Genomic DNA, 14,259 nt, shown 5'->3' with positions numbered 1-14,259 from the left:
ACTTGCAAACACGTTGCTTGAGGTATCAGATTAGAGCATGGACTGCTTACAACAGACCGATTGAGTATCGCACGAGCTACCAAATGGCCCAAGTTGAACAAGAGATTTGTGCTGGCCAAGAAACCAAATTAAAGGGCCATGACCCTGTAATTAAATCTTCGTCGCCGAAGTGACTCAACACCGCATCCTTCAACTGAACAAACCCACAAAACCAACTTCAGCCAATAAACACCACTTTATCGAGTGCACAGACAAGGCAGTTTGGCGCGTCAGCTCAACCATATAACACGACCAAAACATCATCACCAATCTCATTCAAGCACACTCACTTGCTACCTTGGTCACATCACCATCACAATGACTACTCAACGCAACACCAAGACCCCTGCGTCTCTTGAAACACTACCAGATGAGCTCCTACAACCCATCCTCCAAACACTCTGTCCCCATTGCTACGCGACCCGCGACTACCAGCATAGGAGAGCCCGCGAAGACGGCTTAGAGTCTCTCACCCTCACCTCAAAGCGCCTACGCTCCATCGCCTTACCCATCATGCTTCATATCCCCGAAGATCACATGTCGAATGAACGCCTTCACAAGCTCCTCGACATTGACCCAAGCCTGGGGGGTTACATCAGAGAGTGGGAGCTGCCGCACTACTCACGCGACGAAGAGATTTTGAACCCTGCGGTGGAAACTACCCGCAAACTACTAGCCACAGCTGGTCAGGACTTTGACTTGGTGCAAGCTCAGAACGAGGGCCTGAGCCTTGAACACTCTCTCGTGGCTGAACTATTCATGTCGCGGGCTCCCAAGATAGAAAAGTTGACCCTTGAGAGATTCGACTACAACGATTGGCCAGGAGCAGACCTCAAGTATCTCGCCCGACGCCTGGGAAAACTTGGCGATGGCACAGGCTTCGAAAATGTCCGCCACCTGAGCGTGACGCGACCATGCAGGACAACCACCTCCCTAACCGATGACCACGTCATGGCCCTGTTAGGCGTCATGCCAAAGCTAGAGCAACTAAACTTGGACTCAATAATCGGCTTTCCAGAATACGAGCGCTTCGATATCAACCCCATCAAGCCTGCTCTACGCAACCTCACAACGCTGCGACTCCAATGGTGCACGTTCGAGGGCACTACTCCAAACTCCCACTACGGCGACCTCTGTGAGATGCTTAAGCATACTCCAAGCTTAAAGTCGTTTTCCTTCTCTGCAAATCCCTCTTCTGGTGCCCCTGGATTCGTCGACCACGATGTTTCCATCAAGGACTTTCTCCTAGGACTGCAGCCAGTGGCGAGTCACCTGAAGCATCTCGAGCTGGACTTTTCAGATACATGGTGTGAGACCGAGGAAGTCAAGGCGCCAATGCTAGCCAGTTTCACGGCTTTACAGTCGTTTTACGTCAGTCTAGAGGGCATCTGCCAGTGCGATCCGCGTTACGGGAACGTCAAAGAGCCCACCGTTCCGCCCTGCACAGCAGACATCATCCCTCCCTCAGTCAAACATCTCAACCTCATCTTGCAGAAATCAGACACGACAGGATGCTCAAGATGCATCATAGGTATCGGAAAAAAGGTGGCGGAGGGGGTCTTAAGAATCTCGAGACGGTCAAGATTGTTTACACAGGTTGGAAACCGCAGAGTTTCGATGAGCCGTATAATAGTGATAGGTACGACGAGGCGGTTCAGAACCTGCAGGACTGGCATGAAGCGTTTGAAGAAAGCCGGGCGTCTCTCCGCTTCAAAAGCAGCATTTACGATTGGATGCGATATCACAAGGGGGATGAGTTGGCGTGGATGGAGGGGACGATTGAGGAAGACGACTACGACTGGTAGACGTATCATTTCTTGGGAGATTTCTGTGCCGAGAAGCTTTCTTCCAGTATTTCTCCCCTGGCAAATCTCCGCACTTCTTATCTCGTTGGTAAAGGTAAAGTGTTCTTCCTTGTCATCAATGACGGCCTTAAAGAGGCCAACAGCCACAACAGCATAAGACACTTGTCAATACATGACGCCAGGCGCAAAATGCCAAGGAAAAAAGCAAGCAAGTTTTTAAAACTACATCAGCATTATTAAATTTAATGCTACTCTTTCCCGTTGCTCCTCATGATGAATGTCAACTGTTCTTTCCTATGATTCCATATGCAATAGTGCATCAATGCTAAATCCTGACTCCTAGACGCTATCAACACTCAATCAGGGCGGCTACGCAGAGCGGGGAAGCGGAATTGCAGGCGCCGAAAGTGCATTTGTGACGAAGAGGGGTCCAGTAACAATTATCAGTCAGCGACAGATGCAGGCCCTGTCACAGCACTGGGCGACGTGGCGGTATTTGAGGTCATGGCCAAGCATCAATACCCCTCAATTGAACCGGGCTGTGCAGTCTTTGAGGCCAGCTGGGCCCCATTGAGATTTCAGAGGCAGGCGTTGGCAGAGCAAGTCAGTTGAAGTGGTAAAAGACACAAGCAAGTAAATCGACGATATCAGTTGATTCCAGCAACTATCTGTTTTTTACTCCCACTTCCCTCAGTATTGCCAATCGAGAAGCGGGTTAGCGAGAATAGAGAAACAAGACAAGTTAAACCAGCATTCATGGCTGGACGACCAACTTTTCCGTATACCTCTCCTACCGAGGTATTCAAACATACCAAACCTATTCCCACAAGTTCGTGCCACCGTTTTCGGCGTTTCGCGCGTCCTCCGAGTCCATGGAGGGCGACATCATAGGGGAGTCGTTGGCTTCGACGTAGTTGGTGACAGAGTATTCTCCCAAACATGTTCTGATGGGGAATCGGCAGTAGCCTTTGCCACCTCGGTGACGGCAATCAGCCTTTTGGCAGACGTGCCCGTATACGCAGTTAGCCTTTCGGCACCCGCCTCGTCTAGAGCACGGGACTGAGCGCGCGAGGCACTCGAGGGCCGGTTTGAGCTCATCAGCGATTGGGGTGTGGTCGTACTCGCAGGCGTCATTGTCGCAGGCGTCAAACAGCTGCTTATTGTTGCAGAATCTCTTCTCGGCAGATAACGCCTTGAGCTTTTTGATAGAGTCGCCGGAAGGCGTGGGCAAGAAGGCGTCGAGACGTTCGTCGACATAGTTGACAGCGACAAAGCCTTCTGGGATATCTTCCTTCCTAGGCAGTGATTCGATATTGACCTTGGAGAGGGAGTTGCTGGAGCCACGGCGCCAGTCACTGTTGAGGTTTCTATCTGGCTTTGGGCCATTACCGATAGAAGGGGACGGGGTGCTGTTCTGGCTCGTATGAGACGGAGTTTTGGTGTCGATATGGGCGAGCCTACAGCTGTTTCCATATCTGCATTTGCCGAGGTTGTAAAACTGACAGACGGCATCGTTGCTGGCGGAACCTCCGTTAGACAGGTTCGTAGATGCCAGGTTGAGTTTAGTGGATGAGTTGTTGAGCTTGCTCTGAGACGGAGCAGCGTACGTGAGGGGATTCTGGCGGAAGACGCCGTGGAGATCTTCAATGTTCATACCGAGCTTCTCAAACTCCTTGTGGAAGAGCAAGCTTGGGGTGCGGATCAGGGTAAACCTATCTTGGTTACCCCTAAAGGGAGTAAGGTCGGAGACATAGCCCACGTCGTGGCAGGCGGCAAAGTAGATGTGCTTGCACTGGGCATTGTCGGCGTAGAGGCGGAGGATGGCCTTGAGCTTGAAGTCGGCATTTTCTTTTAGTTCACCGGCGTCGATAAAGTCGGCCAGGCCATAAGATCTGTTGAAGCCTGCGACAAAGGACGCGAGGGAACGCTTTTCGGCGCCGCAAAGCCCGTTCTTACAAAGAGACTTGGACAAGCCCACGAGATTAGCGTAGACGCGCACCATGACCTCGCAGCTCTCGAGTCCCTTGCGGCGGAGGCTGCTTTTAACGCTGTCGATAAGTTGTTTGGCGGCTCTGCTACCTCCCTCCTCTCCCGAGCCGACAAAGTGGTCGTCAAATATATAGCCGTCTCCGTCGATGACGACGAGGGCAAAGGGATTGCGCTCCTGGCCACGAGCAAGCTGTTTGTATCGCTCTCTCCCCTCTCGTTCCTCTTCGTAATCGCTCTTCAGACGGCGGTAGTTGTCAATAAGGACCTGATACTGGTCCAGGATCTCGGAGAGGACATCGTTGCTCCGATACGCGGCAAGCTTCTCAGCCGCCTTGTCGATTGTCTCATCAGGAAGCATGGTCGCGACAAAGGGCACTTGGCGATCGGCCCCGCATCGCCGATTGATGGTCTCACAATCTGGACGAGATGAGATGAATACTATCGCAAGTATGTGCCGGAAATGGTATGTGCCGCCGATGACTCTCTGCTAGAAACACTCAGAAAGAGAGACAGGATGACGCTGCTCGTCGCTGCTGAGCTGATGCAGAGTGCGGGACAAAGACAAAGAGTGCCTGACAGAATGAGGCGACAATAGCAGAGCCTGCCTGATGAAGCTGACTCACCCTGTCACGTGCTAATGCCCAGCACTCAGAGTCAGAGGGGAACGCCGTGCCCTGATCAAGCTCTGTGTGACAAACTGATGTACAAAAAGCAAAGAGCGCAAGAAAAATGCCACGTATTTCTATTCAGCAAATGAAAAGCCAAAAGGGCTTGGCTTGATGTTACGCGGAGGGGGCGGTGCCTCTGCCCAAACAAAGCGCTTGTTCACCAACTCCGCACTGTACGTGCCAACCTCACGCGATCGGGCTACCCGAGAGCAAACGGTGTTTCGCAAACGGCTTCATCGTTTGATCGTAGATTGAGTAAAATGGTAGTGGGAATAAATCCGCAATGTTTTTTGGGGGGGTTTTTTTTTTTCAGTTTATCATGAGATACTGTCCCTTTGGGGCTCATGCCACACACAGAGGGGATGAAAATTGTTGTCCGATGTGTGATTGTGAGATTAAGTCTAACGTTTTTGTTACTTGTCCTCATCTTCGACAATTGAGCTCACACTGAATGAACTTTCGAGCCTTGTTCCTTACATTTCAGGCTCGAACCTTCTCACACCATCAGTAAGATGAAAGAGACGAGATCGTTTTTCGCGCTTTCTATATTAGCATGCGTCGTGCTTCACTAAACAACCCCGCGCGTTTTCATGTGAAAGACCCCGCACCTTGATCAAAGTCACCCACGTGCTTCCCCTTTCGCCAAGTTAGAATTCGGCGATTGATGTTGCTAGAGTTCAATCGTCGAGGCGATAAGAATGATTGGCCAAGGTAGAGGAAATAGGTTGAGTCAACAATCCCCTGCTTCGACAGGCGACCGAGCGATCCTACGTGGTAGGTACAAGGACTTGCTGCTTCGCCCCAAACAGCCAGGACCAGAGTGTTGAGGGAAGGCTTCTCGGTCCATCCCCACAAACTAATACTGCTAGGATTATAGTTCAGGAGACCATCGATCCCAACATCTCAGTATCTACTTTGACGTCCAAGTCAAGGCCCCAAAGATCCTGGTCCGAGCGTGGGTTCAACCGTCCCGACGATCTCGGCAGTGGGACCGAGATGGTGGATACGACATGAACCAGCCCAACCTGTTTAGAGTTGAGACCCTGGAACTACCTATGTAACATTAATAATCTATATACCCTGGTTCTAGAAATGTCAAAGGGCGGCTCTCCCACGCCTTTCCAGTGGAGTTGTGCTTACGTTTTGTTTCCACCAAAACTTGAGGCACTTCCGAGCTCGCAAGGGCGTCCACTTCTCCTTACGCCCTACTGAGTGGAGTAGTTTCGGTGGGCAGATCGGAAGATGGACCAGGAACAAAGGTCCATGGAAATTTTTGTTGTATCCACTGGCGGCTGAATGCGCTTTGCATAGGGTGTTACTGACGACAGTTGCGCGCTGGGTGTGAAGCAGTCATCCAGGATAGATACATCAACCAGCCACTGGTACCTGATGTTGAGTCTCGAGAGGCAGAGGAAGGTTTAGATCTTGCTGTCGCAAAAAGAAGATACTTCCTGCTTGTCCTTTTCGCTCTAGCATTGTCGGTTATACGATTCGGGAGTGCAATGTTGCGCAATTCCTCTCGGTAATTACTGAACCCCCATCTATCCACCAGATCTCGGCGATTCGATCAGCTGCTCCATTTTCTGGACAGTAATGGCATGTTTACGAAAGAATTGACTCCACGTTGCAAACGAGAGATGATATTTCGGTTTTATCTTCACTTTCCGGCCCGTTGTTCGCTGTCGTCCCTCTTCCGTTGCCAAGTGAAGGGCGCGTTCCATCCAACCGAGCTACCTTAGTATTCGAAGACCCTGCATCATGCTAGAGCGTTAATGATGCCTAAAATAGTGTGACAGAACCTAATTAATCAACCCTGTTGATTCATCAGCTCTCCTTTCCCTCGTGTCAATGTCAGGGCGCACTCGATTAGAAAAAACTGGGCGATAAGTCTGCGGCCGGCCATCGGCTTTTCCAACCAATCAAATCGTGCCATTCAATCCGCCGCGCTGTGGCTTCGGCCAGAACCACCAATGAGAGGGGTAGTGACCTTGGCGTCTTGGATGGGGTCATGTGTTGGCCCAGAGGGTGACGGAAGATGTGACGGAAGAATGATCAGCTAATGCGAGGGCATCTTTACCCTTCCCTCTTCATTAAAAAGGGCCGGTATCGCTGTTCTACCGTAAAGTTCAAGGTCCCTAGAATTTGTTTTCATCTTTACTGGACGTCAAACGGTCTCTTTCTCGTCTCTACGAGCTTATCAGTTGCCGAAGCCATGTCGCCTCACGCTCTCGCCAAGCCTCGGGGGAGGAGTTGGGTGCCCTCTCTGGTGAAGACGGATTCTCCCATCGAAATCAGCGTCAATCGACACTTCGAATCCAAGGTCTACACATCCGGTTCATCTGTCACTGGAAGTGTAACCATCACTCCCCCAACGGATCTATCCTTTGAGTCCCTCGAGGTTGTGTTCACCGGCTCTACTTCGACTGTGGTTCAGATGCTTCAGCGGGAGGCACCTCGCGCCACACACACCTTCTTGGAGCTCAAGATGCCAATTCCCGAGGACTCACTTCCTGAATCTGGAGTTCTCCTGGCTGGATTGCCTTACACGATCCCATTCTCCTTTGTGATTCCTTATCAGCTTCCTAGCGCGTCCTGCAAGAACAGAAACCCGGTGATCAGGGATCGACATCTCCAACCGCCCCCCACAATTGGATCTTGGGAGCACGACGACCTCTCCATACATTCGATCACAATCGACTACGCCGTGAAAGCGAAAATAACCTTGAAAGACAAGCTTGGCAAGAAAGGCAAGCCGGAAACGATCCAGGCTCGCCATCCTGTCAAGGTCATGCCCTTCTTCCCCCGAACAACCGCCTCTTCACATTCACCCCGCAAACCCCAATTACCAGCTATCGCAAGAGAAGTTAGTACGAAAAGACTTACTCTCAGCCAAAATTGGTCACCTGAGGGTCACAGCTGTCCAGCCAGATCCTGTAGTGCTCTCCGCCGATAAGCTTCAACCGTCGGAAGCCTCCGTGGCCGTTGAGCTAGAGTTCTGGCCAGCATCGTCAAAAGCGACACCGCCCGAAGTCTACGCCAAGGCTGCATCTCTGCAGGCATCGACCCATTATTCCACAGGGCACATCAACTTCCTGCCGGATCAGCACAAGCACCCTGTGGGAATGCCCAATCCGATTTTGACCTACTTCATCGACGATGCGATTGTGCTGGACAAACAGGAGAAGTTGGAATGGGAACAGCATCCATCGTCGGGAGAGAATTCCCGAAGAGGCTCCGAATACTCCAACGACAGCCAGGAATCAGCTGGGGCATCGAGCAGTCGATCAAGACGGAGTTCCCGAAGCGACGACATCATCAAGACGGCATCTATCAAACACAAAGCCACGCTCAAGGTCCCATTTGAACTCTCTGGTCCCGACAAGAAGGTCCTTCTTCCGACGTTCTTTTCGTGTCTTGTGTCTCGAACCTATACAATCCGGATTATTTTGACTACCGGGCCTCATGGGTCAAGCCTTGCCCTGACCCTCCCTCTCCAGATAGCAGTTGAGGGCTGCAATTCACCACAATTAGATGGAATTCCTCATTATGTAAGTAAAGAAGCATCACAGTCGAGGCTCATGGAAACTAATGCCGCGACCAGACACAAATCGATGGTGAGCAGGATGTTGGTGACTACATTCTTCCACCTTATGAAGTCGACCTGTAGCGAATACAATTCCTTTGTTTCTTTATGGCGGAATGATAATCGGATACGACATTTGGGATTTTTGATAGGAAAGGTTCTGGAAGAGAGATGATGGATGCAACGGAACAGTCATGACTTGGACGCCTCGATACCCTGCTTGCTGTTTGAAGTTATTAGCTTGATACCTTGCATATTTGGTTCGTTTCATAGGCGCTCAGTGTAGTAAGGCAATGATGTTACTTTATCAACTCGCTGTTTTTCCTGATTGATCAAACAACTACCGTGTTATGTCGTGGTGGGCTTGGTACCAACGTTTTTGTTAAACCATCTTTGCTACTGTGCCAAGCATCTTTCTGCGAATGGGGATTTGATAGGTTAGGAGTACTGAATATCAAGGAGCTACTGGATATATTTTTCGCATATTCTAACAGAAACGTTGGATCTGTATTCTACCTCACGTACCATGCGCTGATGGCGTACTTAAAGAGCTCTCGCTATCCCCTTCTCTTGGAGAGTCCTTGGCATTTGCCCTCTTGTCCGCCAATAGAGCTGCGACAATGAAGAGAGTACCAGTAATAGTCACCACCCCAGCCCATATTTGCGCCCCCAAAAAACTTCCCTTCATGTTCTCAATCATTCCGCCTGCGGTGGGCGGCCCTGCCAGCGTGCAAAAGCCAAGCACCGAAAACACCATGCCAAACCTCGTTCCCATCTTTGATGGATCCTTCGTCAGCGATGCCAAAGCCCCAACAAAAATTCCCTGAGTGCCCCCTGTGGCTATTCCGTATATCACAACCCAAGCGTACATTCCACCAAGTGACTTGACCGAGATCCAGATAAAGAGCATGCACGCCAAGAATGTGCTTGATACCACGAGTGTTGGAAGTGGGCCAAACCACCTGTCGGATAAGAAGCCCAGCAGAGGGCGTGAGGGTATTCCGACGGCATTGATGATCACCAGCAGGTTGGCGGCTGTAACGCCGGATACGCCAATCTTGGAGGTCGCGTACGTGTTGACGTAGAAGAAGGCAAAGTAAAGAGGCCAGAAGATAAAGAACATGCCGATTGTGAAGAAGGAGTATGGTGGCTCCAAGAATGCACGCAGTTCCATTAGGGGGCCGGATTTTCGTGGTGGTAGACGGGGTTTGAGTAGACTGATGATGATGATGGAGAAGAAGAGGGCGATGAAGGCTTGGACACGAACGGCCCATGCGAACCCTGTTGATAGTTAGTCAATGATGAGATGCCAAATCGGCTGGAGGAAAAAACCTACCAATCTTGGTCTGCAGGTTCTGCACCACTAAAGGAAACACGATGCTTCCAACCCCGCTTCCGGAAGCCGAGGTGGTTAAAGCCAAGGCCCGTTTCTTCTGAAAGTAAGAGCTGATGACAGCTACCGTAGGCATGTACATCAGACCCATGCCTAGACCAGTGCATAACCCCTGCGCGAGGAAGATTTGCCAATATGTCGTTGCGAGACTCGTCATGAATGTTCCAAGGACCCCCATGAAGCAGCCAAGTAGGACCGTCTGCTGAGCCAACCCAGCGTCGGCCGACCTGCCAGAGAGCACTCCCACGAAGAATGTCAAAAAGACTTGTATCGAACCGACCCATGAGACTTGAGATGGGGGAAAGTCGAATTCTGTGGTGTAGTAAAGCTGGTATACGCCGAAGGATGCCGAATATCCCCAAGTGAGGGCGTTGATGAGACATCCAGCAACGACCTGGAGCCAAGCTTGAGTGCCGCCATCAGGGGCAAGGCCTGGATCGGATTTGATCTTGTGAAATATCATGCTGGTTCGACAGATGGGGGCTAAATGTGTAAACACTCAGGTCGAAGAGGGGTTTGAGTATTTAAGTAGAGGACGGTGATAACGAAGCCACCATCATCGTTAGGTAGCTTCTGGCATCGTTAAGTTTCCGACGCTATCGATTTGACGCCCTTCGATTGTCAATCACTCGTTGATTCTATGAGCATTCGGCTTTCTTGACCAATCAGCGGCTTACCGGCCGTACTTCTCAGAATTCCCGAGTCGCTCTCGGATTTGAAACCCAATGGAGTTCAAGGTCCTGCCGAGCAGTCCCAGGCCTTCTGGGCTCTGGGGGATGCCAGATTTCTATGACTTGCATGAATATTTAGTGGCAAGTGACTCGGAAGTCATAGTCAATCCCAAGTGCTGCATTTGACACTATTGCATCGCCAGGCTTGGTGCTCGAGCAGACCCAGAGACGGTGCGGGGAACTATGCCACCCAGCAGCGCTGATAAGATATCTCAGCTCACATAATGGGTAATTGAGACAGGTTCACTTAACAATTGCACAAAAGAGCGTGGACCAGAAAGTCCTGATCATTAGACGGGTAGATAAACCCGTGTTGTTATGTCCCCAGGTAAGCCATGGTTTCCTCCATGTCTCTGCCCAGCTGATGTCCCATAAGTTGTATGACACGATGATGTCTTCGGAACACTACCTGAAAAAATGAACATATATATTCACTGTAGCAAACGGATCATTTATAGCAAGCTGCCTCAGGATTCTTTCCACGTGACCTGTTGAGTGGTTGCACCAACTCCCTGGCTCACAACAAAGAACGCTTTTCAAAGCATCAACTTCCCACTCTCCTTCTCGCCCACGCCTATCTGCTTCCATGATCATTCATCATGACCGAGATAATGCGTCTTAAGAACGTTGGCCTCTCTCCAGATAGCATCTGGGGTGATAAAACCGAAACGGTTGTCTACGCCCAAGTCCTCAAGCTCCACTCTGGGAGGGCGGCCATTTTCCGCTTCTACAGGAATCCCCGACAATCGCCGAAATCACTGGCAAACCGTGTTGTCAGCTGCTACCACGATATAAACGTTCAGGACGACACATTGAGCTTTCGAGATCGAGCCGCTATGCGAAGTGCCATCTGGTCCTCTATCGCTACCGTTTGGCACCGCTGTGTCAAGGACCCCAACTTCTTTGCGCCTGGCACCGTTATCGACCTCTCCTCTGATGATAACGAAGGACTTATTTGGTGTGTTTATCGGTCACCTCTCTTCGATGGATACCTTGGCCTCCTTAGACATATCCAGCGAAGCGACCTGGTACCCCCCGACAACTCTGCTCGTACCATCGACCTCACTCAGATCTATTTAAGCAAGCCCATGGGCGGCAGGGGATGCAACAAGCGAGCCCACGTCCAAGACATTGGGCACTCAATCGCTTTATTTTTCAAAGGTATTGACTTTGCGACTTATTTAAAACTCCATGATGATGACAACGAGTTTATTCGTGCCGTGGTGGAAACCTGGCGGCGATCAAGCAAATTAGTTGCCGGCATGCCAGGACATCCCTACTTTCAACAACCCCCCAAGATCCTGGTCTCAATTCGCGACTCGAAGGGTAACGAAGTGCTCATGGGTCACTTGTCAACCTTCTGCGATCAAGGCGACCTGGCTTTAGTAATCGAAAAAGAGAATTCAGGCAAGACACAGATTTCGCTACAGGAGAAAGCCAGATGGTGCTACGAAATGTCTCGAGCGGTCGCACACACGCACCGCTTTCTGCATACCTTCCACATGGACATCCACCCTGGAAACTTTCTTGTTCGTCCATGGGGAGGGCTAGTTCTCATTGATTGGGAGCAAAGCGGCGCGTCCGCGGCCACGCTTGCCCCGGAGGCGGACGGAACTTGGGATGTCAAGGAGGAGGCTACGGATGAACGCACTCGACTGGTGTACACCAAGTACACTGGCCCACCGCGTTGCAACATGCCTAAAGGGAGCGGGCCAGCGACCTTCCATGCATGGAATGTGTTTCCGGAATGGCAGGCCAACTTTCCCAGAGCTACAGAGCTAGCTGAAGTGTTTTCTCTGGGAAGAACCATGTGGATGCTCTTGACGCAGACTGTCAGCGGGTTTGACGAGGTCAAGCACCCCAACGATGCTCGAGTAACTTGGGATGGCGAGAACAACATACCTTCTCGCTGGATCGACATGGTCGAGCGATGCATGGAAAAGGACCCGAACGAACGCCCTGACTTGGAGGATCTTGTGAAGTTCTGGACGGATGAGAAATCGCTCCTGGATGGGAAACCCTAGAGAGTAAGGCACTGGCAGATACGCGAAGAGAAATAGCTGGCGAGGGATTGAGAATACAAATACCTTAGAGACCTCGCAAGATTATACCTCAGATACTATCGCGCTGGATCTTCTGGAGCATAGTCCCTTCTTATCGAACCATACCCTGGTCAACGAGCATATTTGAAACACCATACTCTGCAATATTTCAAAACAAGTACTTCTGTCAGTATGTACATGCTACTGTTTGATACAGTTGCAACTTTCACCCCCTACTGCCAGTGTCCCGACGATTCACTCGAACCCAACTCGTTGGAAGCGGCCGCCACGGGTGCCACAATCTGTTTCTTTGGCACAAGCCAGAACTCGATGTTCAACCCATTCTTCACCATCCATATTTCCTTGAGCTCTTGGGATATGACCTCGGTCCTCCCTTGTTCGGTGGTATAGTTCGTTGCAGGGTGATAATTGTAGTTGGAGGCGTAAGTTTCCAGAAACTCCACCAGTCTTGCCATGGGGATCGAGTTAGAGACAACAACGATGACTTTTCGCCACCGGTGGTCGAAGCTCTCCGATTTCACAAATTCCAGGAATCTGAGAATGGCTTCTTGCTTGGCGCACATGACGGTTCGAGGGAGGTGAGAGTCCAGAGTCCCAGAGAGGTTGTGGCGTGACGTTGGTGCAAACGTCACGGTCCAAGAGAGTGGAGCCGTTGATGGACCTGTTGATCGAGGACGAGCTCCGTTAATGAAGACGACTAGAGAGTGAGGGTATGTCTCAATTATTTTGGATGTATAGTTGACATTCCGGAGCTGAGTGATTTGCTCGTTTTCGTTGGGTACGGTCATTTCGCTTACGCGGAGCTCTTGAGATGTCTCGAGGCAAACGGGTAGGAAAATGTGTCGCTTCTCCCCCTGCAGGTCCACCTAGTACCGGCCGGGCTTTGGGTGGTCGTCGATTTCGATGGGATGGGGAGGATTCGACATTGTTCGTTGCTCGTGATGGTTGATAATGTCGGAATAAACTGCGCGTTGGGACCCTGCAAAGACTGATGGATGATGATGTGTTGAACCAAGATGGAGGATTGCAAAGATGTGAAGAGAAGAGAGAAAGGAGGAGTTGGGCGCCCAACAGAGGATGGGCGAAGTGAAGGCGCGGTCATTGGTGAAAGATTTCTACGATGTGAAGGTGCGTGGGATGCCACACGGCGGCAAGAACGAAGGAACCAGACCGGCTGGACTCAATTCGCACACCGAGGGCATTAGCAGGCATTTCGAATCATGAAATCGAGTTGAACCGTTCGTTCTCCATGTCTAGAGGGAAGGTTGGAAGATCTCCAACGCAACACCTCGATTAACCTGACAAGGAAACTGTATCACACGTGTTTCGAACATCATTTGGAGCTCGATAGATGGCGAAAGAGATTTGAGTCCTAACAAGAAATGTGACTGTTTTTGGAGTTGCTAAGTAAACAAGATGTTCTTCATGAAGCATGAATGAGAGAGTCGCGAATTCGTGGCTTATTCCCAAAGGTATGGATGGCATGCTGAACAGCTCCCAGGGCCATAAATTCAAGAATTTACGAAACATGGTCGGTGTTTGTAGGTTTAAAGCCGGAGAGTCCGGATCCCATCCAACGAAGATTTGGTGTTGGGTAGCAATGGAGGTTGCGAGTTGGAGACTCACTTATTAGATTTGAGTCGCAGGATTATCATTCACACAACTATATAGGTAATCGATATTTTGATAGCCTCGCCAACGTTGAATGGTGAAGGATTCGCAGACCTGCAAAAACAGAAGGCCCCAGCGCCACGTTTCAAATCACCCGCCAGCACAGCCGCCTATCAAACCCTCAAAAAACGCCTCCGGGCTCTCCAAAACCCCGACTCTGGGGTAAGCAGAGTGGAGGGCTCGTCTCCAATCAGCCAGTAGGACCCTTGTAGCCATGTACGGCGTCGGGATTATGCCTTGCACGTGTGGAACTAGCGGTTCCAGCTGAAATGCGTGGACCGGTCTAGACCCTCCACCACTGGGAGCGGCATATTTAT

The 14,259-nt window shown here is 50.7% G+C and overlaps 6 protein-coding genes across 6 annotated transcripts; 3 read left to right on the top strand and 3 right to left on the bottom strand.

Moving 5' to 3' along the window:
* Window positions 1-357: 357 nt before the first annotated feature.
* MRS44_015691 (uncharacterized protein) lies at window positions 358-1,844 on the top strand (the record flags this gene model as incomplete). The annotated part of the gene is made up of 2 exons (XM_065619306.1): window positions 358-1,570; window positions 1,636-1,844. The coding sequence occupies 2 exons, from the start codon at window positions 358-360 to the stop codon at window positions 1,842-1,844; spliced, it is 1,422 nt and encodes a 473-aa protein (XP_065475378.1).
* An 817-nt stretch (window positions 1,845-2,661) lies between these two features.
* MRS44_015690 (uncharacterized protein) lies at window positions 2,662-4,191 on the bottom strand (the record flags this gene model as incomplete). The annotated part of the gene is made up of 1 exon (XM_046276790.2): window positions 2,662-4,191. One exon carries the CDS (start codon window positions 4,189-4,191, stop codon window positions 2,662-2,664), a length of 1,530 nt encoding a protein of 509 aa, XP_046130170.2.
* Window positions 4,192-6,713: 2,522 nt separating this feature from the next.
* On the top strand, window positions 6,714-8,168 carry MRS44_015689 (uncharacterized protein; the record flags this gene model as incomplete). Its single annotated transcript, XM_065619305.1, has 3 exons — window positions 6,714-7,368; window positions 7,418-8,049; window positions 8,103-8,168. The coding sequence occupies 3 exons, from the start codon at window positions 6,714-6,716 to the stop codon at window positions 8,166-8,168; spliced, it is 1,353 nt and encodes a 450-aa protein (XP_065475377.1).
* Window positions 8,169-8,601: 433 nt separating this feature from the next.
* Window positions 8,602-9,940, bottom strand: MRS44_015688 (uncharacterized protein; the record flags this gene model as incomplete). The annotated part of the gene is made up of 2 exons (XM_046282125.2): window positions 8,602-9,365; window positions 9,421-9,940. The coding sequence occupies 2 exons, from the start codon at window positions 9,938-9,940 to the stop codon at window positions 8,602-8,604; spliced, it is 1,284 nt and encodes a 427-aa protein (XP_046130172.2).
* Window positions 9,941-10,807: 867 nt separating this feature from the next.
* On the top strand, window positions 10,808-12,232 carry MRS44_015687 (uncharacterized protein; the record flags this gene model as incomplete). The annotated part of the gene is made up of 1 exon (XM_046281395.2): window positions 10,808-12,232. The coding sequence occupies one exon, from the start codon at window positions 10,808-10,810 to the stop codon at window positions 12,230-12,232; it is 1,425 nt and encodes a 474-aa protein (XP_046130173.2).
* Window positions 12,233-12,483: 251 nt separating this feature from the next.
* On the bottom strand, window positions 12,484-13,059 carry MRS44_015686 (uncharacterized protein; the record flags this gene model as incomplete). Its single annotated transcript, XM_046273999.2, has 1 exon — window positions 12,484-13,059. One exon carries the CDS (start codon window positions 13,057-13,059, stop codon window positions 12,484-12,486), a length of 576 nt encoding a protein of 191 aa, XP_046130174.2.
* Between the last annotated feature and the right edge of the window lie 1,200 nt (window positions 13,060-14,259).

The sequence above is a fragment of the Fusarium solani genome (assembly GCF_023522795.1).
Source record: "Fusarium solani strain SB1 chromosome Unknown bctg00000011, whole genome shotgun sequence".
Classification (NCBI taxonomy): Eukaryota; Fungi; Ascomycota; class Sordariomycetes; order Hypocreales; family Nectriaceae; genus Fusarium; species Fusarium solani.
The sequence above is the reverse complement of the archived record's forward strand: the minus strand, read 5'-3'. Positions and strand labels throughout refer to the sequence as shown.